Below are 27,268 nucleotides of genomic sequence, written 5' to 3'. Positions count from 1 at the left end.
CCCCCCCCCCCCCCCCCCCCCCCCCCCCGCCGCTTGAGCGCTGGGAGACATCTTGGCTTGCGAGAGTTGGTGAGGATGTGGAGAAGGAGGAAAGCTCATGCACTGTTGGCGGGAATGCACATTGGCGCGGCCGCCCTGGAAAACAGGGTGGGGGTTCCTCAAAAAATGAAAAACAGAATTGCCACACGATCCACCAATTCCACTCCTGTGTATTTACCGGAAGAAAACAAAATCCTAATGGGAAAAGATCTATGCACCCCTGTGTTCAGCGCAGCGTTAGGTACAGCAGCTAAGGTACGGAAGCAACCTAGTGTCCGTCCATAAATGAATGGATAGCAAACGTGGTACTTGTGTGGATATACACACGGACACAGGAGAACATTATTCCGCCCTAAAAAGAATGAGGCCTTGCCGTTGGCTGCACCACGGAGGGTATTATTGCTAAGTGAAGTCAGTGCAAAAGAACATGACAAATACTGGGGCGCCTGGGTGGCTCAGTCGGTTAAGCGTCCGACTTCGACCCAGGTCATGATCTCGCCGTCCATCAGTTCGAGCCCCACGTCCGGCTCTGTGCTGACGCTCAGAGCCTGGAGCCTGTTTCAGATTCTGTGTCTCCCTCTCTGTGACCCTCCTCTGTTCATGCTCCGTCTCTGTCTCAAAAATAAATAAGTGTTTAAAAAAAAATTAACAAAAAAAAAAACAACATGACAAATACTGTCTGATTTCACTGATATGCGAAGTCTAAAAACCCAAACAAATGGATAAATAAACAAAAAGGCAGAAACGGACCCATACAGACCGAGAGCAAACGGATGGCTGCCAGAGGGGAGGGAGGGGGCTGCATGGGCAAAATGGACGAAGGGGAGTGGGAGATACAAGCTTCCGGTTAGGAGGTAAGTCCGAAGATAAAAAGTGGAACATAGGGAGTATAGTCAGTGGTGTGGGAGCAGGGTTTATGCTGACAGATGGTAGCTACGTGGTGGTAAGCGTAGCATAACGTAGAAACTTGTCAAATCAGTATGTTATGTGCCTGAAACTAATGTAACATCATGTGTTGACTGTAGTTCAATTTAAAAAGTAAAGAAATAAATAAATAACCATAATAACAAGCCATCTGGCATTACTCTGGTCCACTTTTTAAAGTGGTTATCGTATATTAATCCGTTTAATCCTCACTTAAAAATACCTATGATGCAGGGACACCTGGGTGACTCAGTTAAGTGCCTGACTCTCCGTTGCAGCTCAGGTCGGGGTCTCATGGTTCATGAGTTCAAGCCCCGCATTGGGCTTAACCTTGAACAGTGCAGAGTCTGCTTGGGATTCTATTTCTCTCCCTCTGTCTCTGCCCCTCCCCTGCTTGTGTTCTTTCTCTCTCTCTCTCTCTCTCTCAAAATAAATAAATAAACCCCCCAAAATACCTATGAGGTAGACTACTATTATCCCATTTTATAGATGAAAAAAACTGAGGTACAAAGAGGTTAACTTGACGAGAGGAACGCAGCCATTAAGTGGCAGAGAAAGGACCCAGGCTGTTTGAGTGTGGAGTCCGTGTACCGTATCCCGCCTCTCATGATATTACCGTCCCATTTAATCCCTTTAACAACCTGGTAAGTACTCTTGTTATTTGTGTTTTCTAGATTTGGCCACAAAAACAAAACACAGAAGTGACTTCTCTGAGTTCACCCAACTAGGAGGTAGTGGGGCAGGATACAGCCCATGCTGGTCCCTTCTGTGGTACCCAGGATTGCAGTCAGCCCCAGGAGACTGAGTCCCTGATATCTTTCTTGTCCCTGTTCCTGCTTAGGTGTTCCTGAAGAGCGACCGTGTGGCCCGCATGGTCCAGAGCGGGGGCTGCTCCGCCAACGACTCCAGGGAGGTCTTCAAGAAGCACATTGAGAAAAGGGTGCGCAGCCTGCCCGAGATAGATGGCCTCAGCAAGGAGACCGTGCTGAGCTCCTGGATGGCCAAGTTTGATGCCATCTACCGTGGGGAAGAGGACCCCAGGAAGCAGCAGGCCCGGATGACAGCCAGCGCAGCCTCTGAGCTGATTTTGAGCAAGGAGCAACTCTACGAGATGTTCCAGAACATTCTTGGGATCAAGAAGTTTGAACATCAGCTCCTATACAATGCATGCCAGGTAAGGTGTCTGTCACCTGGGCCCAGCGCTGTGAGTGAGTAGGGTCACATTATGATTTCTGCATGCCCTAGGCACTGTTGTCTTCAGGGGACATTTCTTGATTTAAAAAAAAAAAATTAATTAGAGGTTATATTTTACAACTGCATTGGTAAAAATTGAATATAATCTAGGCCAGAATATGTTCATGTTCATCTTCTGGTTTAAAAAAAAAAAATGAAAACATTTTTGCAAGCTCCTAAAAGTCTTGTGGGCCCTACGTACTGTGTACAGCCTGTCTCATAGGTAGGTTGGTTTTAGGAGTAAGGACTGACTCCTTTGTGTTTCCTGAAAAAGCTGAAAGCTCAAAATAATTTTTTAAAAAAGATTGTTTTGCCTTTGAAGTATATGATGCTTACCAGGTGAGTGGCTTATGATTCCTCAGCTTGGGAGACAACTGAACTTAGTACCTCATCATCAAGAGTAATTATTTAAAATAGAAAGCTTCCAGAAGGCCGGAGTGTATCATATCATTAACAATATATTAGTCACACTATGAATTTCCAAGTGGATTTGAGGGGGCTAGCTGAGACTCTGCTTGGACCCATCCAAAGTGGGTCTCTATTTTCTCTGGATCAGGGGTTATCCAGTCAACAAATACTTTGCAGCATTCACAGATTTGAGTAAGTGTCCCTTGGGAGCACTTTTCAAATTCACATCCCCAAGCCCCAAACCTAGAGATTCTAATTCTGCATTCTCAGGACAGGGCCCAGGAATCAGCACTTGAAACTAGGGCTTCCCTTCCTGGTAGTTTTACTGCCCTTCTCCTTCTAAGAACCATTGAAGAAACCCAGTTGTGCCCTAATTTCCCTGGGCTAACTCTGCCCCTAGCATAGGTTAAATTAAGACACTATAGTGTATTGGCTGAGTTGTGCCTTGCTCAGAATCAGACAGACCGAGGTAATTCTTACTATGACCTTCACCAGTTTTGTGGCCTTGGGGAGTTAGTGAACCTCCTCACCCATGAGCTTGGGATGAAATTGTTCTAAGGATTCAATGTGTATAAAGCCCAGAGCAACATGGGACGCTTTATAAATGGTAGCAGTTAAAATATAGGATAGTCTACCAGAAGAGGCAAAAAGTCAACAGATGGTATCAGAATAGTGCCATACAAACTTAACATAAGAACTACAAGATCTTAGGGTGCCTGGGTGGTTCAGTTGGTTGAGCATCAGACTTCGGCCCAGGTCATGATTTCACGGTTTGTGGGTTCGAGCCCCGTGTCAGGCTCTGTGCTGACTGCTCAGAGCCTGGAGCCTGGTTTGGATTGTGCGTCTCCCTCTCTCTCTGCCCCTCCCCCTCTTATGCTCTGTCTCTCAAACATAAATAAATGTTAAAAAAAATTAAAAAAAAGAACTACAGGATTTTGAGGCTTACTTCTTTCCTTCCTCATGGCTACTTTCTAGTTCAAGGAACCAGCATCTCTTATAGGATGACCACAGTGTCAACCCAACTGGTGACCCTGCCTCCCCTCTTGCCTCACAATAATATGCCCACCACACACCAGCTAGAGCAAGTTTTTTAAAATATAAATTGGACCTAGGGCACGAGGGTGACTTAGTAAAGTGTCAGACTCTCGGTCTCAGCTCAGGTCTTGATCTCAAGGTCATGAGTGCACATCTCGCATGGGGTTCTGTGGTAGGTGTGGAGCCTTCTTAAAACAAAAAACAACATATATTGTATATTTATTATATTATATTATATTATATTATATTATATTATATTATATTTTATATAATGTGGATAACATTGCTTTTCTGTTTAAGAATTCCAGTAGCACCCCAATACCTTTAAAGTGACATCCCAGCTCCTCACTAAGGCTTGAGGCAGTGTATGAACCACTCTTGCTCACCCCGTTTTTCCCACATGCTCGCTCACTGGCTTTCATTCTGTCTCCCCAGCACACCAAATTGATTCTGGGTCTTTGCATTTGCTTCTCCTTCAGCTTAGAATGTTTTTTGCCGAGACCTTTCCATGACTGCCACAGCTTAAATGTCAAGTTCTCCAAGAGCTCTTCTAAGACTATCCCATCAAAAGCGGGTTTTTTGCCTACATCTCACATTCACTCTCTATCTCATCCTTTGTTCCATTTTTATCCCGGCTTTTACCACTATTTTCTATTCCTTGTTCATCTATTTTTACCTGTTTATTCCCTGTCTCACACTTAGGAAGGTGGTGATTCATCTTTGCCTTATTCACTAGTATTTCCACGAAACCCTGGCATGAAACAATTCTCGGCACATAGAGGTGCTCAATAATTGCCTACTGAGTTAATAAATGGATGATTGCAGTTTATTTTAACTGGTAGATAGGGTCTTGTCATCAACCATTATGGCTCACCCAGAACGTACCGGATATTTTAGTAAGTAGGAATCTGTTTGTCATTTCATAATACAATATATACGTTAGGTTCCTATTTTCTACTCAGTCGACTTCAATTCAGAATGCTGATTGCCAACCCAAAGGTTGATATTTCCTTTGCTGGGTCGAGAAATATTTTGAAATGACCAAATAAATCTCAATATGAAATTAAATTAAAATTTTCTTTTTGTATCAAATAATTGCTACATCCCTACATGGCACTTTTAGAATGGGGTAAGCAGTTGGTATTCCTACCTATCGCCAGGACCACCTTTTCTCCCATAAGAATATGGGTTGTCAAATGACCTGCTTGAGTTATGAGTAACCCTCAGAATGACAGAGCTGGTTAAGGGTTCCTAAACCTGCTAGTCACAAAATGATTCCGGGGATTAATTTTTCTTCTTATTACAACAGCTTATTGTGCTTATTTTCTGTCCTTGTTCAAACAGCAGCATTATTGGAACGTGTCACCATGCCAGGTCTCATCTCCGTGTTTTTGGTTAAGTGGCAGGACTATGTTTTCCCCTAAAAATGAATGATTTAGACTCATAATTTCAACATGTTTTCCATGAGTTAGACAAGAAATATAGTACTACTGTTGACCCAAACAAAGAGGTAAACTGAGGCAAGCTCAAACTTGTTAAAAAGATGAGTGTATTCAGGAATAGCAGAGGAATTGCAACTCAGGGCACACAAACTATAGCAAGCTGTAGGCGAGTCTGTTGAAGGTTTGGAGTAGGCTGTATTTAAATCAGTCTCTCAGTCCTTAAGTGTTGTTTTCCTAAGGACACACGATTGAGATTTTTCCATTTTATGTCCTCAGGTTCCATTTTAGACTGAAATTTCTTCCCCCTTCCCCCTTTTGATCAAGATCTTTTTCAGGAAACACCTCTGGTCAATTATGTCATTCAGATTTTTTTTTTTTAAGTGTAATTGGCTCCTAGATAGCTCGTATTCTATGTCCCATGGAGCTTAGGAAAGTAGTGCACAGGTGTCTTCTCCCATTAAGCTGAGGAGGACCATCCTCAGGGGTCTTGTCCCATGGAGGAGGGCGACGATATAGAATTTCACTTGCCTCTCTTGAACAAGAACATTGAGAATGAAAAATCTCAGCTATATCCCTCTGATGGAGGACAATTTAGTTCCCACGGTCAGTTGAATTCTAGCAAAGGTCTTTGAAAGGAAAAGAATTTTATTTTGTACATACATTTGGGAATAAGGCATTTTTTGACTGATACCAAAGAGTAGACGTTTAATTAAAAACTTAATCTAGGGACCAAAGATCAGTGATAGCTATTGACTGAAATGCACTTCTCGACCAGCTTCCCCACCTGCTATATTTAGCTGATCAAAACCTCCCAAGTTCCAGGAGCCTGGTCAACTACTGCTAGCAACTTGATATTGTCCTTCATTATTTTTAGTTCTTGTGTTTATTTTCCCTGACTTACTAGCCTAAAAACAAAGTTCTTCTCCAAGTAGGGCATGGGTTCCTCTCTGCTGAACAGTGAAGAGGGTAAGGGCTCTGTAGTTTTTGTAGGGCTATTTCTGCTAGGCTATCTGTTTGGGTTTGTTGATGTTCAAAAGCTCAGATAAAAACATTGAGAGTGGTAGAGATAAGTATAGAAAGATTGTGAGTTGCTTTTTCAAGGTCTGCTACTCCAACCTAAGCTAAAAAGGTTCTGATGGAAGCCTCCACCAAACCCTTCCTATCTACTCTAGAGTTGTATGTAACCAGCCATCCAAAATCATAACCTTCAGAGTTCTGACGTGTCTTTTTAAATTGATAGAAGACCACAGATTAGGTATATAAGCAGTAAAAGGAAGAGTTTTTCTAATTTCAGGGTCAGAAGTGAGGCCAGTGATCCCCAAACATGTCTTCCAGTTAAAGGGAAGTGTAGGCAGTGGGATATTTCAGACTTAAAAAAGAATGAAATCTTGCCATTTGCAAAAACATGGATGGATCTGGAGAGTGAAATAAGTGAAATAAGCCAGTCTGAGAGAAAGACAAATTTTAGTCACAGGTTGCTGTTGGGTAATGTAGTCTAAGAAAATTTTGCCAGGCAAGATATAACATATTTTAAAAATCATAAATGTTTTCGTGTTCTAAAGCTATATACACTGAATGTTCAGATCAGTATTGTGTTCTTCCTTGAGATCTTGGTTTTCTCTTCTATACAACAATTTGGGGGGGGGGGCAGAATGAAGCATTCAGAGAACTTTGCTTCCAGGGAAAGTTTAAAGTTTAGCATTAAATTAGACCTATTAATAACATCAATCAATCAATCAATCAATAAAGGGAAGTGTAGGGTACATGTTTCTTCCGCATCAAAAGAAATACCCAGTGTCTTCTAAGGCACAGTTGGGTCTCTTTGCCCAGATATTTTTAGCTGGAATAAAAGAGGGGATCTCATGATCAGAAATATAATCACTTATTCAGAGCACACTATAATCTGATTCACTAGCATTGTGGGAATGACTACTTGAGCACCTTATATTTTTGTAGATCTGAAGTAACGAGAGAGCTGTTCTAGTATAAGTAAGATTTTGGTAGAGATGCAGAAGATTTCTAGGAGAAAAATAAGTTGAATTAAATTTCCTCCATTCCCCACATTTTTTTTGTTAATTCCCAGTTAAGTCCCAATGAGTAGGAGTACATCAGCTTCTCATTTTCTAGTATTATTAGTTTTCATTGCCCCACTATAAAGATACATTAAGGTGATACAGTCTTCTAGATTCCTATGGGAGTTAATTCATGTTCACCTGGATTATATAAAATAGTATAGTTACAAATATTTAGTGGGAGCTATCTAAGAGTTTTGCCATTCCCATCATTAAGTTTTCAGAACATAATGATTTTAGGTAAGCGTCCAAACCTGAGTGAGGCGTATTCCATTATGATTAGGGAGTACTTGAAGGAAAGCCTTAATATTTGGTGCCAGTTTTCTGAAAGGGAGGACATGTGTGGTTTCACAGGTATCAAAGGAAAATCCGATATCCTTAGCAACTAGGTTTTGCCATCCTTCTAAAGATGGTGGTCAGGCCAACAATTCAGGTTCATCATGAGTATATTTGCTCTGGCTCAAATCCAGCAATCAATTAGGTTAGCAGAATCAAAGAGTCTTTTAAAGTGGGGTAAAATGATGTTTAAAGCTAAAGGAAATAATGTTAGAAAAACTAGGGAAAGGATAACTGAAAGTCTGCATGACATGGTTCAACTAAATATAGAGTGAGAAGAGAGAGGCCTGGTGCAGATATCTTGGGTAAGCTGTCTACTTTAGATATCAGATACTTTAGTGACTATAAATCTTCAGTTTTAGGTCACTATTTGGGGCGTGGGTCCATTCAAGTTTGGGGGCTTTGCTTAGATGTGGCACTTGTATCCAGGAGTCTATTCCTTGAATTTGGCTGCACAGGAATTAGTTAAGGACACCTGTGAGGAACCTTTCCAGCAAGGTTGAAGAAAGTCTTTTTGGAGATGTATTTTCCAATAGATGAACTCTCTAGGCTGTTATGTGTGATGCTTGATGTTTTCATCTCCTGGGAGCACCGTGGAAAGATTTGTTCTATCAGAGCATGATTACTTTTTTATAGACTTCATTGGGCCTTTGCAAAATTGAAGTATATCGCCCTTTATTTATTGGGGGCAAAATAAGCAAGGCCTAAATGTATCAACCGCCCTGTAATTATTTCAAAAGGCAAAAAAGGTTATGTATCCCAATTGTAATTGGTCTAAGTTTTAGAAGAACCAATGGTAACGCTTTTGGCCAGAGTACTTGGAAGATGTCAATTAAGCTAAGTCTTAATAAATCCATTTGTACATTCAACCAATCCTGAAGACTGAGGATAGTAAGCACAGTGAAAGTGCTACAGAACTGGCTGAGCAGAATGGCTTGTTGAAGGATTTGACCCAGTACAGGGGGTTCCCTAATCTCTGTGAAGTACAAGGGATGTTCCCCAAGTGGGAATAGTCTTTTCTAATGGGACTTCAGGTACAGAAAAGGCCATTACCGGTCTACATGGGAAAGCTTCAGTCCATTGTGAAAACATGTAAACCATTACTAGGATGTAATTACAGCCATGAGATGGGGGCAATTGTGTGAAATCTTTGCCAAACCTCAGATGGTTCATTGGGTAAATTAAAATGTTAAGGGGCAATCTGGATAGGCTTCCCTGGGTTAAACTTAGGACAGGTGGAGCAGTCACAAGAGGTACTTTTTGTGGTGTTGCCAATGTTTCCCCAACAGTATTGATTCATGAGTGTTATTTTCACAGTTGGCCAATGATTTAATTCATGTACGGTAGTTAAAAATGGAAATTTTAAAATTTCTGGCAGTAACAGTTTGTTGTTGGGTCTGAACCAGACTTCCTTTTCTTCATGATACCAACAGTCTTTAGATCTCCAATTTTGTTTTTCCTATTCGGGGGCCAATTGTTGTATTTTGCTGCTTAATTTTCTTTAGCCAGCCTGAGGGTGAGTCGTTTTCTGGACCATAACAGGTTTGCTCCATGAATCCCAAAAAGCAGCATTTTTTAGTTTGGTTGGTTGGTTGGTTGGTTTTTTTTGTTATGTTTTGTTTTTATTTTTGTTTTTGTTTTTTTGTGGAACATCAATGAGGTGGTTTCCTTTGGCTTCCTGGGAGTCAGGCTTAGAATGCCTAAAGACGTTAATAATATCTAGAGCTGCTGGCAAAAGCCTAGCATATAATAAATTTTGGGCATAAGGACCATTTTAAATTTTGTCTCCCCTGAAAGTAAGGAAACCTCATTTCCATCACATTCCAAAATCATGGGCTACTCCAAAGGCATATTGACGATCAGTATAGATGTTTGTGGTTCTACCTTTAGCAAGAATATATACTTGAGTAAGAGCATATCATTTAGTTTCTTGGGCTAATGTGGCCAAAAGGAAGTGAGCGGCCTCAGTGGCTTCAAAAGGATTTGATATTGCATATCCAGAACAATGTTGACCATTTTCATTTTTCAGGTGAGAGCTATCGATAAATCATGAGAAGTCAACATTGGTTGAGGGGGTTTCTTACAAGTTATCACAAGAAGTTCATAGGTAGTCCATCAAAGTCAAACAGCATGGGCGGGGTTTCATTCATGGAAGAAGGTAGAAGGGTAGCACTGTTGAAATTATTATAATGAATAAGAGTGATATGAGGGGTAGTTAACAAGAGAATTTCCTAAGAAGATGGCTTGCTGAAAGGTGTTGGGTGCAGTGTGAGCTTAAGAGAGCTTCGACAGCAGGAGGTACAAAGATGGTAAAGGACGAACCCCATGACTGTTTCTTCAGTGGCCTTAACTAGAAAGCCAGTCCAAAGTCATCAGGGATAAGTAACCTCAGGCCACGGGATCTAATTGTTGGCTGCAGTAACTCAAAGGTTGGTTATTAGCTCCCATGTTCTGGGCTAAGTATTATGAATGCATTTCCTTCTTTTTTATATACAAAAAGGAAAAAATGTAGCTAATAGTCTGGATGACCAAGGGTGAGTAGATTTACTAAGTTTTTCTTCAAAGTTTTAAAGGCCATGTCAACTTGGTTTCCCCAGATAATGGGGTCAGGTTTAGTGGTTTTTAATAAGACATAGGTGCTGGGCCATTATAGACAAGTTTAGAATCCAGTTCCAAAAATAACCAACTGTCACAAGAAAACCTGTCATTGACATTTGGCTTCACGTTTGGGGAACCTCAAGATGCCATGAAATCTATTAGGATCTAGATGTAACCGTTCTTTTGAGACTAAATACCTTAAATATCAGACTCGAGTTTGAACAAATGGCAACTTTTCCTTTGAGACTTTGTGTCCCTTAATTGCTAAGAGTTTTAACAGGTGCATACTGTCTTTTTGTGAGGAGGCTTAGCAGGGCGAGCAGAGAACTAATTCATCTATCTATTGTAGTAAGGTGAAGCATCTACAAAACTTTGTATCAAATAGGTCAGCTTCAAAAATTTGTGAGAAGTAAGGACTCTCAATAAAATCTTGAGGCATTACTATCCAGGTATACTGTCCTTTTCGGTAAAGACAAAAAGATATTTGTTAGCCTTATCAACTGGAACGCTAAAGAATGCACTGCATAGGCCGATTACGATGCAAATTTTGCTTTCAGTAGGGATAGATGCCAGTAACTCTGGGGATTAGGAATGACAAGATGGTGAGGAATAACGATGTTATTTATTGCTCAGAGATCTTGGACAAATTTCCATCCTTGACCACTAGGTTTTCTTACAGGTAAGAGAGGGGTATTAGGATTGCAAGGGGATAAGAAATGCCTGTGCTTTATAATCTTCCCTGGTACATCTATTGCCCTATAAACTTCTTTGTTCATAGGGTGTTGACTGATTCTGGGGAGAGGTTTTGTGGCATCAATTTGGATCTTAATTTGGGGCACCATGAATTCTGCATGTGTCCTTGGAGGATTTTGCCCGTAGAGCAGGGTACTAAACCTAATAATGGGGACGAGTCTGAAGTTTGATCTTCCCTTGTTGGTAAAGTACTTGTGAAAGTAATAGGGTTTGGATTTTCTTGAAGATTAAATTCAGTGGATTTAAATTCAGAGGCGTCTAACTCAAGAGTTATCTTCTCCCTTTCCAGAAAAGGAAATGGTAATACAATACTTTTCTAGGAAACCCTTGCCCTAATAACTGGATGTGAGCTGATTCACTGAGGAGAAATGGAAGTTTATCTTGAAAATGTCCCAAGCAGAAGTGTATATGTTTGTAAGTAGGAACACACTGTGGTTTATTTGAGGCCCCACTTACTTGAATGAATGTATTACTCCAAGGGGGAATTGTTTAATTGCAATGGGGTTGGGCACTGATCGAGTAGTTCTTGTGTCGGTTAATATTATAAGAGGTTCATCCTCATTCTGTAGAGTAGTTTCCAGAATGACAAACAGTCCCTGGGTTTCCTTAGAGCCTCATCCTGGGGATGAGTCTGACCCTTGGCTCTTGGAAAGAGTCATCTGACCCTTGGCTCTTGGAAAGATTCATCATCTGAATCTTTGTAATTTGTAGCAGTCCTTTCTCTGATTGCTGTTTTTTTGTTTGTTTGTTTGTTTGTTTTTATGATAATGACATAGTCCAGTCAGAATTTGCTTGGGAGATTTCATCTGATGAAGGTGGGGATTTAAAATTTTATTTACCCTTCTTTTGGAATCATCTTCTAGGATGTGGGCTAGCTGATTAGCTAGATTGACAAGATCAAGGTTGGTATGGGTTGTCTTGACGAACAGAGATAGGTCTCTGTTTAAATCACTTATAAACATTGAATTAAAGGCTACTGTGGTAGCTTGAATGTCTATAGGGTGTCCATCATTTTCTTTTACAAAAATTTGGAGTATGCTATAGTAATCATGAATAGATTCATCAGACTTTTGGGTACATGCCTGAATTTGTTGCAGTCTCCCAATTTGGGGAAAGCCCTCAGAATGGCCAGATGCAGCCTTTTAACTATGACACAAGCTTGGTCATGTAAAAGAGCTGGTGGGGCTCCTGGATGGCGCAGTCGGTTAAGCGTCTGACTTCAGCCAGGTCACGATCTCGCGGTCCGTGAGTTCGAGCCCCGCGTCGGGCTCTGGTCTGATGGCTCAGAGCCTGGAGCCTGTTTCCGATTCTGTGTCTCCCTCTCTCTCTGCCCCTCCCCCGTTCATGCTCTGTCTCTCTCTGTCCCAAAAATAAATAAACGTTTAAAAAAAAATTTAAAAAAAAAAAGAAATTATCTTGCAGTTGAAAGACAAGCTAATGTCACTATGGCCCTCTGTGACCAACTTACCCTCTCGGGCGGGGCTCTTGCTCTGGGGACTGGTCTCTCATAAAGAGGTGGTGAGTGTTCTTGTAGCATTTATTGTTCTACCCATGCCCACCAGTATCACTCCATTTTTTTTTTCTCTCAAAACTTTAAATGGAATTTTACCAAAATTTTAGCGTACTTCAAATAGGTACTTTAAATACTTAAAATGCCTTTACACAGAGCTTGAATCAGAAAGCTCCACCAAGGGGAGGGAGCTCAGAATCCAAAAGAATTCACCAAACTGAAAGTAAACAGTGACTCATGGAAGCAGTGAGCTCAGGAGGCTCATTGCGGCTTGCTTGACTCTGAAGGTTGTCATCCTTCAGGGGTCATCTCCTTCTGATGCCACTTCTGATGTCAAGAAATCTTGACCTAAATGAAGAGGTACACTGAGGCAAGCTCAAAATTGTCAAAAGTGTATTCAGGAACAGTAGAGGAATTGCAATTCAAGATGTGCGAACTGTACCAAGCTGTAGATGAGTCCACTGAGGGTTTGAGATGGGCTGTATTTATGAGCAGGGAATGTAAAGAAGGAGGAGTCTAGTTAGTCTATTAAAATTAAAAACAACTGGAGACCAGCTCTGGAAAGTTCTTGAGCAGACAAAACCAATCCAGTCATACAGAGCTCAATTCAGCTTATTTTGTGAGACCAACCCATAATTTCATTTTTATGCGTCTGGAAACCGTAAGCAAAACTTCCCAAGATTGAAATGAGGTAAACCCTGACCAATCCCTGATCATTTAAGAAAGTTCCAATATTATCAGTTTTCTGTAAATCAGGCATTTACAAGAAATCATTCTCCCAGGCCTTAAGTTTTGTTTTCCTAAAAGTACGTGCGTGAGATTTTCCATTTTATGTCCTCCAGTCCTATTTTAGATTAAAATTCTTTTACATTATAAAAGAATAATGTCTTCTCACCCAAGACTAATAATTGCCCCCCTCCCCCCCCCCCCCCCCGAGCTAAAAGAGAATTGTAGGAAATGTAAAGGAAAGTACTTCTTAGGACAGAATATTTAAGGCATGTAATATATATTTTTTTAACATTTATTTATTTTTGAGAGAGAAAGAGAGACAGAGCTTAAGCGGGGGAAGGAAGAGAGAGGGAGACACAGAATCTGAGGCAGGCTCCAGGCTTTGAGCTATCAGCACAGAGCCTGACGCAGGGCTCTAACTCATGAACCATGAGATCATGACCTGAGTCAAAGTCAGACACTTAACTGACAGAGCCACCCAGGCGCCCCTAAGGCTTGTGATATTATGTTCTACATTCCTATTCAGACAGTACAGTTGATTATTGCTTCATGGTTCACATCAGTAGAAATTAGGACGAAGAGCATATACAGGTGATTCACGAAAGAAAAAGTATGAATTAATTCTAAACACATGATGATTTTTAAATTCCATATCTTCAGTAATCTGAGTTATATAAGTTATTGGTAAACAATAAAAGCATTTTTTTTAAATTTTTTAACGTTTATTTATTTTTGAGACAGAGACAGAGCATGAACGGGGGAGGGGCAGAGAGAGAGGGAGACACAGAATCGGAAGCAGGCTCCAGGCTCTGAGCCATCAGCCCAGAGCCCGACGCGGGGCTCGAACTCACGGACCGTGAGATCGTGACCTGAGCTGAAGTTGGACGCTTAACCGACTGAGCCACCCAGGCGCCCCTAAAAGCATTTTTTAAAGTTAACATTGGTAGTGGTAATACACTGCAGATGATATAGGAATGGGTATTCTCAGAACTTACTGTTGGAATAATTGATTATTGCAAATTTTTCTGTAATCTGTTAATTTACAGTACAGTGGCTTTATTATGGGCAAATCTTTTATTTTAAGTGTTCATTTTTGAGAGAGTACAAGCAAGGGAGGGGCAGAGAGTGGGGACAGAGGATCTGAAGTGAGCTTTGTGCTGGCAGCAAAGAGCCTGATGCTGGGCTCGAACTCATGAACCGTGAAATCGTGACCTGAGCCAAAGTTGGACGGACACTCAACCAACTGAGTTGGCCAGGGCAATGGGCAAACCTTTTAATGTCGAGGCTCTACCTCTAGCAATATGTTATGTGTAAATACTCAGAGATGTGTACAAGAGAATGAAGCCCAAGGATGTTCACTGCAGAGTTCCATATAACAGTGAAAAACCGGAAACTAATTCCCAACAGTAGATTAACTACTTAGATATTGATTTAACCATATGAGAGAATACTCGTTAGCCAATAAAAGCGCTTGTTGAAGGAGAAATCTTACTATGTGGGAAAAGGTACACTAGATATTGCTAACTGGAAAGTCAGGCAAGGAAACAGTATGAAGGCACACTCTCTTTTTTTATGGAAAAAGTAATTGATGGGCAAAAAACAATATCTTAACCATGTTGATCTTTAGAGATAGCATTATGGTTGATTTTTAAGGTTTTCATATGTGCTCCTCTATGTTTCCAAATTTTCTTCCCTAAAATATAGGTGTTTTGTCAATAGAAGCAAATGGCAAAAAATCTCAACCAGGAAGCTAGGAAAACCATAGGATAGGGAGAAAATGATCTTCTGCATTGTTTTCTAGATTGCAGCCATTACTCTGCTACCTTCATGATTTTTACCATTTCCAAGTGCTACCCGTATGATTATTTAATATTTTTTAAAATTTTTTGGGGCGCCTGGGTGGCGCAGTCGGTTAAGCGTCCGACTTCAGCCAGGTCACGATCTCGCGGTCCGTGAGTTCGAGCCCCGCGTCAGGCTCTGGTCTGATGGCTCAGAGCCTGGAGCCTGTTTCCGATTCTGTGTCTCCTTCTCTCTCTGCCCCTCCCCCGTTCATGCTCTGTCTCTCTCTGTCCCAAAAATAAATAAACGTTGAAAAAAAAATTAAAAAAATATTTTTTTTAATTTTTTAATGTTTTTTAACTTATGTTTGAAGGAGAGAGAGAGAGAGACAGAGAATGAGCGAGGGAGGAGCAGAGAGAGAGGGAGACACAGAATCGGAAGTAGGTTCCAGGCTCTGAGCTGTCAGCACAGAGCCCGACGCGGGGCTCGAACTCATGAACCGTGAGATCATGACCTGAGCCGAAGTCGGACACTCACCCAACTGAGCCACCCAGGCGTCCCTGGTTATTTAATATTTCTAATTAAACTGATTCTTAGGTTTTTAACCTATCCTTATCTTTAGAAGTGATATATTCGACATCCCAGCTTTTATGTTCTAGTTATTCTTTTTGTTAAACAATATGCATTAAAGCGACACATAACCCTTAAAATAGAAGCTCTTCATCCGTTGGTCCTCTTATGTCATGTCACACCACCAGTGAGTGACTACCAGTGAGTGGGAGGCCTGGCTGGGGCGACCAGGGCCCTAATATGCTGAGGCTGGGTGGATGGAACTTTCTGACGCCATCCCTGGAAATAGCCTCAGACTGACCAGAACAGCTTTCACATGAAGTGTTCCCACGCCCTGCAATCAGATTTCAGAAATTATAGATTCACTCACTTACTTTCTCACAGAGTCCACTCAGCTCTTCAGATCTCTATCAACTCACAGGAGCAAAGATGCACAATAATGATACGGCTTACTTTCTCACTGTGCTCTGCTTAAATTGTTTCTTGTTTTGTTTTGTATTGTCTGGACCTCCTTCTCCTTATGAGGCAAAGCAATTCCCCGGTGCTTCCAAAATCAGAAACATGCAGTGTTTTCTTCTTATGAATATCACATCCTAGTAGAAGCTGTGATCTGATTTCTGGTACCACTTTCTGAAGGTTCCCGTGATCTCTCTTTATGACTTGCTGCCAGTAAGTGAAGCTTCCATCTCAAATGAGAAAGGACGTTTGTCAAAGAGTGATTATATCAGTTACGTACCAGTTGTCTGTTGTAACATGAACCATGTCCAGAAAAACATTAAAAAGAAACCCAGAGAGGCTTAACAAATGCTTCCATATTTGTGGCATGAATTTTTAAAGTCTGTTTTGTGTATTTGAGAATACACCATTCTATCTCATGGAAGAGTTTGCTCATAGTCAATCTAATAATCAATGTAAAATAATTGGAAACTTGTGTTATGAAATCTGTGTTGTTTTTATTACCCTAGACTCTTGAGAGGAAGCAGACAATTATGTAGCTATTTGAACATTTGAGTTGAATTCGAAGCCTAACTTTAACAGTAGGGTAACATCTTTTGAGATTGGGTTGCATCGTTGACAAATGAGACTAAGACAGACCCGCTTACTGCCTTCATAAAATGCAAAGAGGACGGTGGTGGTGGTGGTGGTGTGTGGTATTTAAAAAGTTTTAAAAAGGCAAAGCACCAGTTCTCCCCCTTTCTCTTTAGTGGCCTCCAAATCTGGAGTTGGTTTGATGTCCAGTTGGACCAGATGTCTGCTGCTTCCTACCTACCCCTCTGCCTAACCGTACGAGTTATCCTTAATTGCTTCATTCTAAAGCATGTGGGTGTTTTCCCTTGAAAAACAGTCCTGAGGTGCTTTTTGGGAGGAGGGAGGTCTGTATGTTCATATATTTTCAAATGCAAATGAGCTCTTCTTGAAGAACCCAGCTAATTTTTACTCATGGGGGAGTATGATTAAGGAAGTCAGTTGTTTCCTCCTGTTTCAGTTCGGCTTTTGGAGAAAGGTATTTCCGGTTGCGCTGTTACTAATGACATCCACGGCTCCTGGAAATACCAGCATGTGACTTTAGCCTTAGCTCAGCCATCACTTGTGCCTAATGGCCAGCAGGGATAACGGGTATGCAGCTAACAGAAGACGACAGTGTTCTCTTCATTTATCTTCTCTGAATCTCTGGACTTTCTCATGTAATCTGGAAGCGTTGACTGGAAACACATGAATATGGTGTTCTGATCCATAAACACCTTTGCGTTTTCAATACTGAATTCCCCATTTTCAATATGTAAATTCCCCATCATTGCTGAAGTACTGATTTTCTTAACATTTCATTTCCTTCTCTCCAAACCCTCTTCAATATGGCCTTTGATGATGTGGTCATCTTATTACCGAGCTATTTCCCTTAGACTTGATTAGCACTTGGCAGCTTTTCAGATAGTTTATTAGACTCTGAAGAGAAACCTCAAATTATTAAGCTTTCAGTTGTGACCCGGATTACTGGGTTTTATCCATACCTCCTTATGGAGCCTTTAATCTATATATAAGTACATAGCTTTTACCTAATCCAGAAGTTTCCAGTAGATCTGTTAGCTAAGTATTTGCTTCTTGGGCCAGGCTCTATTTCTTAATCTATTTCTTGGCTTTCTAACACCAGTACGATTCTTTGTACATAATGGCCTTTCAATATATATCTACGGAAGAAATGTTTTGAAATCTGAGGGGGGTGGCAATGGCAGTCTAGTATTTCAACACTGTTACTTAGCAACATACTTTCATCATTCATTCATTCATTCATTCATTCATTCAACAGATGTTTGAACCACTTACCATGCATTAGACACAGCAAGTTAGATGCTGGCCGTAAATCCTAAACTTTCCTACTTTGTCATAGAATGGCTCCTGACTATCTTCCTCCCTGCTTACCAAGTACACCTCAGGAGGCACCTGGATGACTCAGTTAGTTAAGCGTTCACCTTTGGCTCAGGTCATGATCTCACAGTTCATGGGTTCGAGCCCCACATTGAGCTCTGTGCTGACAGCTCAGAGCCTGAAACCTGCTCTGGATTCTGTGTCCCCTCTCTCTCTGCCCCTCCCCCACTTGCGCTCTGTCTCTGTCTCTCTCTCTCTCAAAAATAAATAAACACTAAAAAAAATTTAAACACACCTCCCAAGGACTTTATAGGTGTTATCCTACTTATTGTATTTGTTTCCATTATATTGCTGTGTAACAACTTACCCCAGATGTCGTGGCTGAAGAAAATATCCATTTATTATCTCACAGTTTTTGTGGGTCAGAAGTCTAGGCACAACATAGCTGGGTTGTTTGCTAGGGACTCGGAGGTTTGAATTGTGGCTCTGACTAGGCTGTGTTCTCATCTGTAGGCTCAACAGATAAGGATCTGCTTCCAAGCTCCCTCATGTTGTTGGCATAACTCATATCCTTGCAACTCTAAGACTCCACAAAGCCAGCAGCACAGAGACAGAGTCTCTGGTGCTTCAAGTCTAATATTTCTAGACCCTCTTTTTTTTTTAATGTTTATTTTTTTTCAAGAGAGAATGGGCACAAGTGGGGGAGATACAGAGAGAGAGGGAGACACAGAATCTGAAGCAGGCTCCAGGCTCTGAGCTGTCAGCACAGAGCCTGGCACAGGGCTCAGACCCGTGAATTGTGAGATCATGACCTGAGCCAAAATGGATTCTTAATTGACTGAGCCACTTAGGTGCCCCAAGACGCTCTTTTAAAAGGATCAGCTGGGGGGAAGCCTGGCTGGCTCAGTTGTTGGAACATGTGAGTTCCAGTCCCAGAATCGTGAGTTCCAGTCCCACATTGGGTGTATGTATGTATGTATTTACAGAGAGGAGAGCTTTTTTTTTTCTATTGCTTATTTATTTTTGAGAGGGAAAGAGACAACGTGGGTGAGGGGCAGATAGAGAGGGAGACTGGATCCGAAGTGGGTCTACACTGACAGCAGCAAGCACGATGTGGGGCTCAAATTCATGAACTGCAACATCATGACCTGAACCAACGTTGGATGCTCAACCGACTGAGCCACCCAGGTGCCCCAAGATTACTTTAAATAAACAAGTTAATTAAATAAAATATCCTATAAAAATAAAGGATTATCTAATTAAGTCAGACCCACCGAGGATATTCACTCTTTTCTGTTAAAGTCAATTGATTAACAACTTTAATTACATCTGCAAAATCTCTTCCCTCTTGTTATGTGCTATTGATTAGAATAAAGTCACAGGTTCTCCCCACACTCAAGGGAAGAGACTATGTGACTCACTGGGTGTCATCATAGAGTTTCTGCTATAGTGTTCTTCCCTCATCCCAGGTTTCTTTACATGAGGGACTCCTTCAAGTGTCAGTTTATTTTTTTAAATTTATCTATTTTTATGTTCATTTTATTTTAGGGAGAAAGCATGGGATGGGGGGAAGGGCGGAGGGAGGGAGGGAGGGAGAGGGAGAGAGGCAGGGAGGGAGAGGGATAGGGAGAGAGGGAGAGAGGGAGAGAGGGAGAGGGAGAGGGAGAGGGAGAGAGAGAGAGAGAGAGAGAGAGAGAGAACCTTAAGCAGTCTCCATGCTTAGCACAAAGCCTTCTGCAGGACTCCATCCCACCATCCTGGGATCATGACCTGAGCCAAAATCAAGAGTCAGATGCTCAACTGACTGAGCCACCCAAGCGCCCTTTCAAGTGTCAATTTAAATGTAAGTTTTTTTAAGACACACTTTCCTTCATTATTCTGCCTATAATAAACTTTTCCTTGCTTTGTTTTTTATAACAGTGCCTTGTTAATTACCATCCTAGAACTAAATACAATCTGAAATTACCTTGGATACTTAGTCTTTTATTGACTATCAGACTACCTAGTTAAGGGCAAGCACTACAGGGGGCACGTAGGTGGCTCAGTCAGTTAAGTGGCTGACTTTTGATTTCAGCTCAGGTTATATCTCACAGTTCATGAGTTGGAGCTCCACATCCGGCTCTGTGCTGACAGTGTGGAGCCTGCTTGGGTTTCTCTCTCTGCCTCTCCCCTACTCACATGCTTTCTCTCTCTCTCAAAATAAATAAATAAACATTAAAAAAAAAAGAGCTTTCACTACTATAGGGCTAACACTTGTCACAATGCTTGGCACACAGTAGATGTTCAACTAAATATTAACTAAATCACTTATTGCAAAGGACAAGGCATTGCTGGCCTGCTGGGGCCAAATGCCCATTTTCCATAAAAGTATGTGTTTGGTGTTTTTCTTTTTTTCTGGTTAGGCACAGTGCAACAATGGAAAAGGCATTGCAATCTGAGATCTGAATCCACTAATACCAATCCACTAATACTCCTATTTTATAGTGGGGATTTCACCTGAGGTTCTCTAGCCGTGAACTTTCCCTTGGGTCACACTCAACCTTTCTCTCCAATCACAGGGTTGAAGGAAGAGGTACATAAATTAAATCTTGCCTTTCTAAAATAATGCACTGCCTTTAACTATCTTTAGCTATTTGTTGGGCTGCTGGTTTCAATGGATTTACTTGCCAGTTTACTTTAATTTCAGCATTTGTGGGGTATTGTCAGAGGTCAAGATGTGTATATCACATGAGACGTTCTATTACGTTAGTAGGGGCAAAATTTGAGGGCATTAATGATGTAAGGGGCACAGAGACAGATAGCAGTATTTAGTTTCCCAGAGCAACAATTGTTCCAGAGCAATGATTTGTCATGATGAGGGTATCAGACAATTCTTACTTCTGTATCAGTCCTTCCTAGATTACGTGGCAGATGTTTCTGTTTACCTGCACCTGCTGTTATTGAGAGACTAACTGCTATGGAAAAGTTGAAATTGAGAGAGGCTCTCTTTCATCTGAAGAACAGGGAGCTAGGTATGAAGTCCGCCTTCCAAACTGCTGTAGCCATTTTAGCGATCTTTTCCTTAAGTTGCCAAGATGGAATCAAATACGCTCATCTATTCAAAGTCTTCTCATAAGCACTGAACCACAAAATTGTAATCAGAGGCGTTAAAGAGGTGTACTCTCAGAAAAAGAGACACAGAAGTAGTATTTTCTACTTTTGCCACTTTGCACTGAATGATGGAAGCTTTTACAAACCATCTAACACGGCTTTGCAAGTAAAGATTTTTTTTTACAAGTCTTCTGACATGGTTCACCAGCCCAGACTCCCCGTGGTAATGATTTGAACTTACCTTCTTCCTGCAGCACATAGCCTTCTTCCCTCTTTGGTGATTCAGACCTACCGTTGGCAGAAATGGTGGGTAGTGGAGTAGAGTGTACAGATTAAATTTTGTTAACCCTTTTAGTTTTGGGTTTTTGTTTTTTTTTTTATACTGTTTTTAACGTTTATTCATTTTTGACAGACAGAGACAAAGCGTGAGTGGGGGAGGGGCAGAGAGCGAGGGAGACACAGGATCTGAAGCAGGCTCCAGTCTCTGAGCTGTCAGCACCGAACCCCACGCGGGGCTCAAACTCACGACATGAGATCATGACACCCAACCGACTGAGCCACCCAGGCACCCCCAATCCTTTTAGTTTTAATCCTTTCCAAAAATATGTGTAAAATATCTTCGTTTTATTTCCTGCCCAGCTAGTGAATGCTTCTGTGTTAGGGAGGCCTCATGATCTATCTTCCGAACTTCCGTTTGAGCAGTATTAATGCCTGCCAAATATGAAGCATTTACCGTGTTCCGAGCACTAAGCCTAGTGCTTTACATATATTATCATATCGAATCCTTCAGTAAGCTTGTAAACTAGATATTTTTACCCACATTTTAATAAAGAGCCTAAAAGAGAGAGAGAAGTTCACTGAGTTTTCCAAGGTCAAACAGGCTGTCAGCAGCAAAACCAGGATTTGAACTCAAGTTTGTATGACTCTGAAAGAAACTTTTTAACTCAATTGCTAAAGAGTTGTGATGTTCCATTGATATAGAAGGTTCTGGAGAATAAGTAGAAGCTTATGATCCTATCCATACTCTAGAAAAGATAGGTATGCACGTATTTTTTAAATCTTTTAGGTTTGTCTTTTTGTAGAGCCTGCTCCTTCCTCCCCGCGCCCTTCCCCCCCTAAAATTTATTACAGGCAAAGAAAGGTCAGCTGAGGACTCTTTATCTTGGCTAATTGTGATTTCACTGGATGTGTCTTTATTCAGTGGAGATGGCTTAGGTTTATGTCTGCTTCCCTCATTTGGGTTCAGGCAGATCAATGCGATGTGTTTCCTGATTTAATTTTTGAAAACGTACTTAAAGCCCCACAGTGTTTAGCAGATGGTTAAGGACAGGAAATGCTTGTTTTTCTCATCCTGCCCTTGCTAGTGGACAATGGGGCCAATTGGATGATTTGAAAAAGGAACTGCTTTCACATCTTGAGTATCCTCCTGGCAGGGCCGAGTGACCCCAGAATGAAAACAAAGTTGCTCTTTGGAGCAAGAACACCAGCAAAAGCGTTCATGAATATTCAAATTATAGAGGTTTCAAAAGAAGAATTGCACCAGGATCTGGTAAATATTTTAGGCTTTGTGGGCCTTGCAGCCCGTGCAGCAACGACTTAATTCTGTCACTGTAGCAAAGACAACCACAGAAATATGTAAAGGAAGGGGCGTGGCTGTCTGTGTTCGAGTAAAATTTTATTTACAAAAGCAGGTAGCTGGTGGATTTCACCCAAGGGCTGCAGGTTTTCAACCCCTGAGGTTAAATAATATGTCACATTGTAACAAACAATTCTTGACTTTCCCCAAAGTTGCCCTATGGATAGAAGAGGTTACCTTTTCAACCCAAAAAGTTTTAACCTAAAACTTAGTGTATCCATTCATCCATTCTGTGAACAGTGGAGAGTGATGATTGTTTACAATGTTGGAAGGGAAGACAGTCATGCAACACAGAAGACAGGCGTTTGCTATCAGCATCTGAATATACTACACTCGTTACACTTTTTTTTTTTTCCATTTTGAATGGTTGGTTTTATAAGTGAAAGTAGATGTTAATAAATAAAAAAAAATTCAACACTGAATTGACCTTACCGTTCAAAATCTTGTACAAGTCACTTCCCTAAAATGGGCTTGTCTATAAAATGGGAATAATAACAGAATGTGCTTTATGGCATTTATTATGAGGCTGTGATAAGGTAATGAATAAATCACTTAGCACCATGCTTGGTATATATGCATTTTTGAAAAATTTAAACTGTCATTATCATTTCTTATTGTTGGTATTTGAGCCCAGGCTTGGTCCATGATTAGGGGTTTACCAACGGTTAATCTTTATAGGATTTCATATCCAAATCCTTCATCATGGTTATAACTTAACTGTAGTATTGTGCAGAAATTAAGCATTGAACACTACTGGCTAAAAAATAGGACTCTAAAATTACAGAGATTTGGGTTTACATTCTGGCTCTGGTACTTACTTTGTGTTCATGAGCCAGTCAGCTAACCTCTCTGAGCCTCACTTTGCATATATTTGTATACACACACATACATACACACACACATACACACACACACACATATACATATATAGATAGCTGTTGAGAAGAATAATAGTACCCACCTAATATAGTTGGTGCTAGTTATTATTGGCTACCATTAATTAACCCAATTCCTGTGTCTTGGGAAAGTTCCATTCTGATGAAAATGATGTTTAAGATTGGGCTGGTGGTCTGGGATCAGTTCTCAAAATCACAACAATTAAATCATGCTAAGGAAAAATCTGAAGAAGGGTAATACAAAGTCCTTGCCTTCTAGAAGTATGCATTGTAGTTTGAAGGAACAAAGCTAATATGCAAGCAAAATCCGCCAACAACACAAAGTCAGTATGTGACAGTAGTCTGTTGTAATGTATAGGAGCAGAATGATATGGTAGAGATATCGTGTTTATAGACACATGTAGGTATCAGTCCAGGCTTATTTATTATCTCTGTAACCTTACCAAGCTCATATCTTCCCTGTATAACAGGGGTATTAATAGCTACCGGGTAGAATAAGAGCCTGTCATGTGCTAGAGATTCAATAAAGAGTGGCCTGAGTAGGTCATGGTAGCTGATGGTGATGGGGGCAATGGGGTGGTGGTACAGCGGTGTGAATGTCAACAGCTGAAGACTTTGGTGATCTCAGATAACAGTGGAATTCGATTGGCTAGGAGCTACTTCGTAGAGGAGATACTGGTTGAGCTGGGTTTGACTGATGAAAAAATAGTGTGAACGATTCAGTAATTGGTCCCAATTCTTCATCCTACCATGATTTATGGGTCTTAACTAAACCTATCCATATCTTGACTTTGGGCCTAGCTATCACATTTACTCTGTCAATAGGCAGTTAGCAGACTTGAAAAATAGAGGGGTTTTGAAATGTACTTGTAAGTGGAGTTTTGATGCCTTGTATTTTGGTGATCTTCCAAGAGAAGAACTTGCCTCAAGTAGTAGTTAATTCCTCCAGGATGGGCCTCAGTAGAATGCGCATGGAACACACTGGGTAGGTATGGGCCTGAAGGGCACAAATGCTAGAAATGTTCGACATTGTAATGTCCAGTTTGGTAGCCAGTAGCCTCCCTCGTTCAATAAGCTTTAAAATTCAGTTCCTCAATTGCACTAGCCGCATTTCAAGTGTGTAACAGCCACATAAGATATGGTTTATGGCTGTCAGAATGGACAATACAGACAACATTTTCGTTATCACATGGGTTCTTTGTTTTTTTCAATTTTTTTAATGTTTGTTTATTCTTGAGAGAGAGAGAGAGAGAGAGAGAGTGCACAAGTGCGGAAGGGACAGAAAGAGAGAGGGAGACACAGAATCCGAAATGGGCTCCAGGCTCTGAGTTGTCAGCACAGAGCCCGACGCGGGGCTTGAACTCACCAACCGCGAGATCATTACCTGCGCTGACAGGTCAGATGCTCAACCAACTGAGCCACCCAGGCGCCCCACACAAGTTCTTTTGGGCAACATTGTTCAATATCTTGGGTTGGGGGTGTTCACATGATGCACATATGTAAATTAATCAGCTTATGGTCTAAAAATTTGCACTTTACTATATGGATGCTTCATAAAATATGTTTCAAAATAAATACATTATGCCTCACAAAATAAGAGAAATGAGAGGAAAAAAGAAAAAGAGGAAGAAAAAAATCTTATAAATAAGGGCTTTTCAGATTTGAATTTTGAATGTAATATATGATATGAACTCAAGAGAAAAGAGCTCTGTATAAAAATAACAAATTAATAAGACTTTTTAAATGGAGATTATTTCTCATTAACTTTAATTAGGCTCCTTCTAGGTTTGCAGGTTTCGCAAATTATCAAACCGAAAATAAAAACCTTAGGCTTATCTCTGAGGCAAGTTTTCTCATATTCCAAAGCATCCATGGATGCTCTTCTGGCATCATTGCCTTTGTTACATTTCTATGTAACTAATCTACGTTGCTAATTAAATTCCATCCTGAAGCACAGCTTCAATCAGTTTCTGTCCAACAGCAGCATCTTTGTTTGTGTAGAGATGCGTGACCCCCAGCCATGTGGAAATGCATGTGGACCAAGGAGTTAGATTCAAGTAGTCTGATTGTTGTTTTATGAAACTTAATCGGAAGGGTAACTTTAATCTTTGTCACAGAAACCTGATTAACCCATTCATTGCCCATCTTGCCTTTGCAATCAAGAATTCATTCCCCCATATATTTTTTTGGCTTTAGATTATCAAGAAGGATAAGAGAGAAGCATTCTGAGAGTTGTAAGCCAAAATAGACAGTCTTAGGCTGGAAATGAACACATGCCCTCCATCATGTGTGAACACAGCAGAATGAATCAGAAAAGCTGGGTGACCTCGGACAATTTCTGGGGACTGTGACGTCATCTTTTTTTTCTTTAGCACCTAGGCCACTATTTGTCCTGCAGGAAATCTCAACAAGAGATTTGTTGAGTAAGTGAATCTGTGAGTGAATGAATGAGTGCTGTATTATCTATTGCTGTGTAACATACTACCCCCAAATCGTGGCTTGAAACAGCACACATTTGGTATCTCTTAATTCCTCAGGGGCAGGAAACTGGGCATAGCTTAGCTGGCTCCTCTGTTCCAGGGTCTCTCAAAGGCTATATTCAAGTTATTAGCTGGAGCCATAATCTTCCCAACTAGGGCTGGATCTGCTTCCAAACTCTCTCAGTGGTTGTTGGAAGGATTCAGTTCCTTGTGGGCTGTTGGACTGAGCCTTCAGTTTCTTGCCATGTGGGTCTTTCCAATATGGCAGCTTGCACCAGCAAGAGAGAGAGAGTCTGCTAGGAAGACAGGAGTCTCATAATCTTTTATAATTTAATCATGGAAGTGGCATTCCATGGCGCTGCTGTATTTGATTTGTTACGACCAAGGCACTAGGTCCAGACCTCACTGAAGGGGGAGAAATTACACAAGGGTGTGCATACCAAGGTAGGGATCACTGGGGGCCATGTCAGAAGCTGCCTATCACAAACTTCTATTTCACAACGTTGCATGGAAGTCCAAAATGAGGCAATGTTTATGAAAGATATGATCTGCTTGCTATTTACTCTTCCTCGATCATTCTTTTTCCTAGGATGCACTTCCTCCACATCCTTTCCATCCTCATGTTTTGGCTTAAATGCTACCACCTCCAAGGGACCTTCACCCAATATTAGAGTATGGTCCCTAAGCCATCCTTTCAACCCAGCACCTTATTTGTTTCGTTTCCAGCACGCATTGCCATCCATCATTATTTTATTTGCTTATGGTTGGTTTCCTCCTCTATGAGGACCAGAACCCAGCCTGTCCTTTTCTCTCCTCTCTCACCAGTGCCTCACACATGGTAGGATTCAATAAATATGCATTGAAGAAACTGTGCTGCTACATCCCATTGGAATTTATGTGCTTTGTAAAATCAGTGCCAGTTGGAGTCGTTGTGCATGTAATAGCTTTCAGAGGCTAAGATTCCGAACAGGGCTGTCTCAGGGTCGGGGGTTCTTCATTGTGCTGAGACTTGAGAGTAAAGCAAATCAGCTTTGGGGTGCAAGTTATGAATAAACTGCCATGACGAGGCTGGATTACCTAAATTTGAGAGGTACGATAGTATTCAGGTTCTGACCTGCAAATGACAGTGATATTTGTGCTTGGCTTTTGTCACCTTCCTTCCCCGCTCTGCCCCCTGCCCCAGCATTAAGGGCTGCGTTTTCCAGTGCTGCAGTAGCTTCTGTTTATTAAGTAATAACTAAGTGCCAGGGTGTGCCAATCACTTCCTCTCATTATTGGGACGGAGGAGCAAGTTGTCTCTCCTGTAACCTGTTCTGCACCTTTGGGGTTTATGTTTGAGGCATGATGGAGATGCGTTGGCAAACTTTTTCCATC

The 27,268-nt window shown here is 41.1% G+C and overlaps 1 protein-coding gene across 28 annotated transcripts in view; it reads left to right on the top strand.

The window, feature by feature from the left end:
- CADPS (calcium dependent secretion activator) overlaps positions 1 to 27,268 on the top strand; it is a 476,275-nt gene that overhangs the window by 120,669 nt on the left and 328,338 nt on the right. For all 28 annotated transcript variants that reach the window (XM_043587832.1, XM_043587835.1, XM_043587838.1 and 25 more), the window contains exon 3: positions 1,805 to 2,137. In XM_043587832.1, coding sequence (XP_043443767.1) covers positions 1,805 to 2,137 — 333 coding nt within the window. The remainder of the gene's footprint in view (positions 1 to 1,804; positions 2,138 to 27,268) is intronic.

Source organism: Prionailurus bengalensis, chromosome A2 (assembly GCF_016509475.1).
Source record: "Prionailurus bengalensis isolate Pbe53 chromosome A2, Fcat_Pben_1.1_paternal_pri, whole genome shotgun sequence".
NCBI lineage: Eukaryota > Metazoa > Chordata > Mammalia > Carnivora > Felidae > Prionailurus > Prionailurus bengalensis.
Note: the sequence above shows the minus strand (reverse complement) of the source record. Positions and strands in the feature narration are given on the sequence as shown.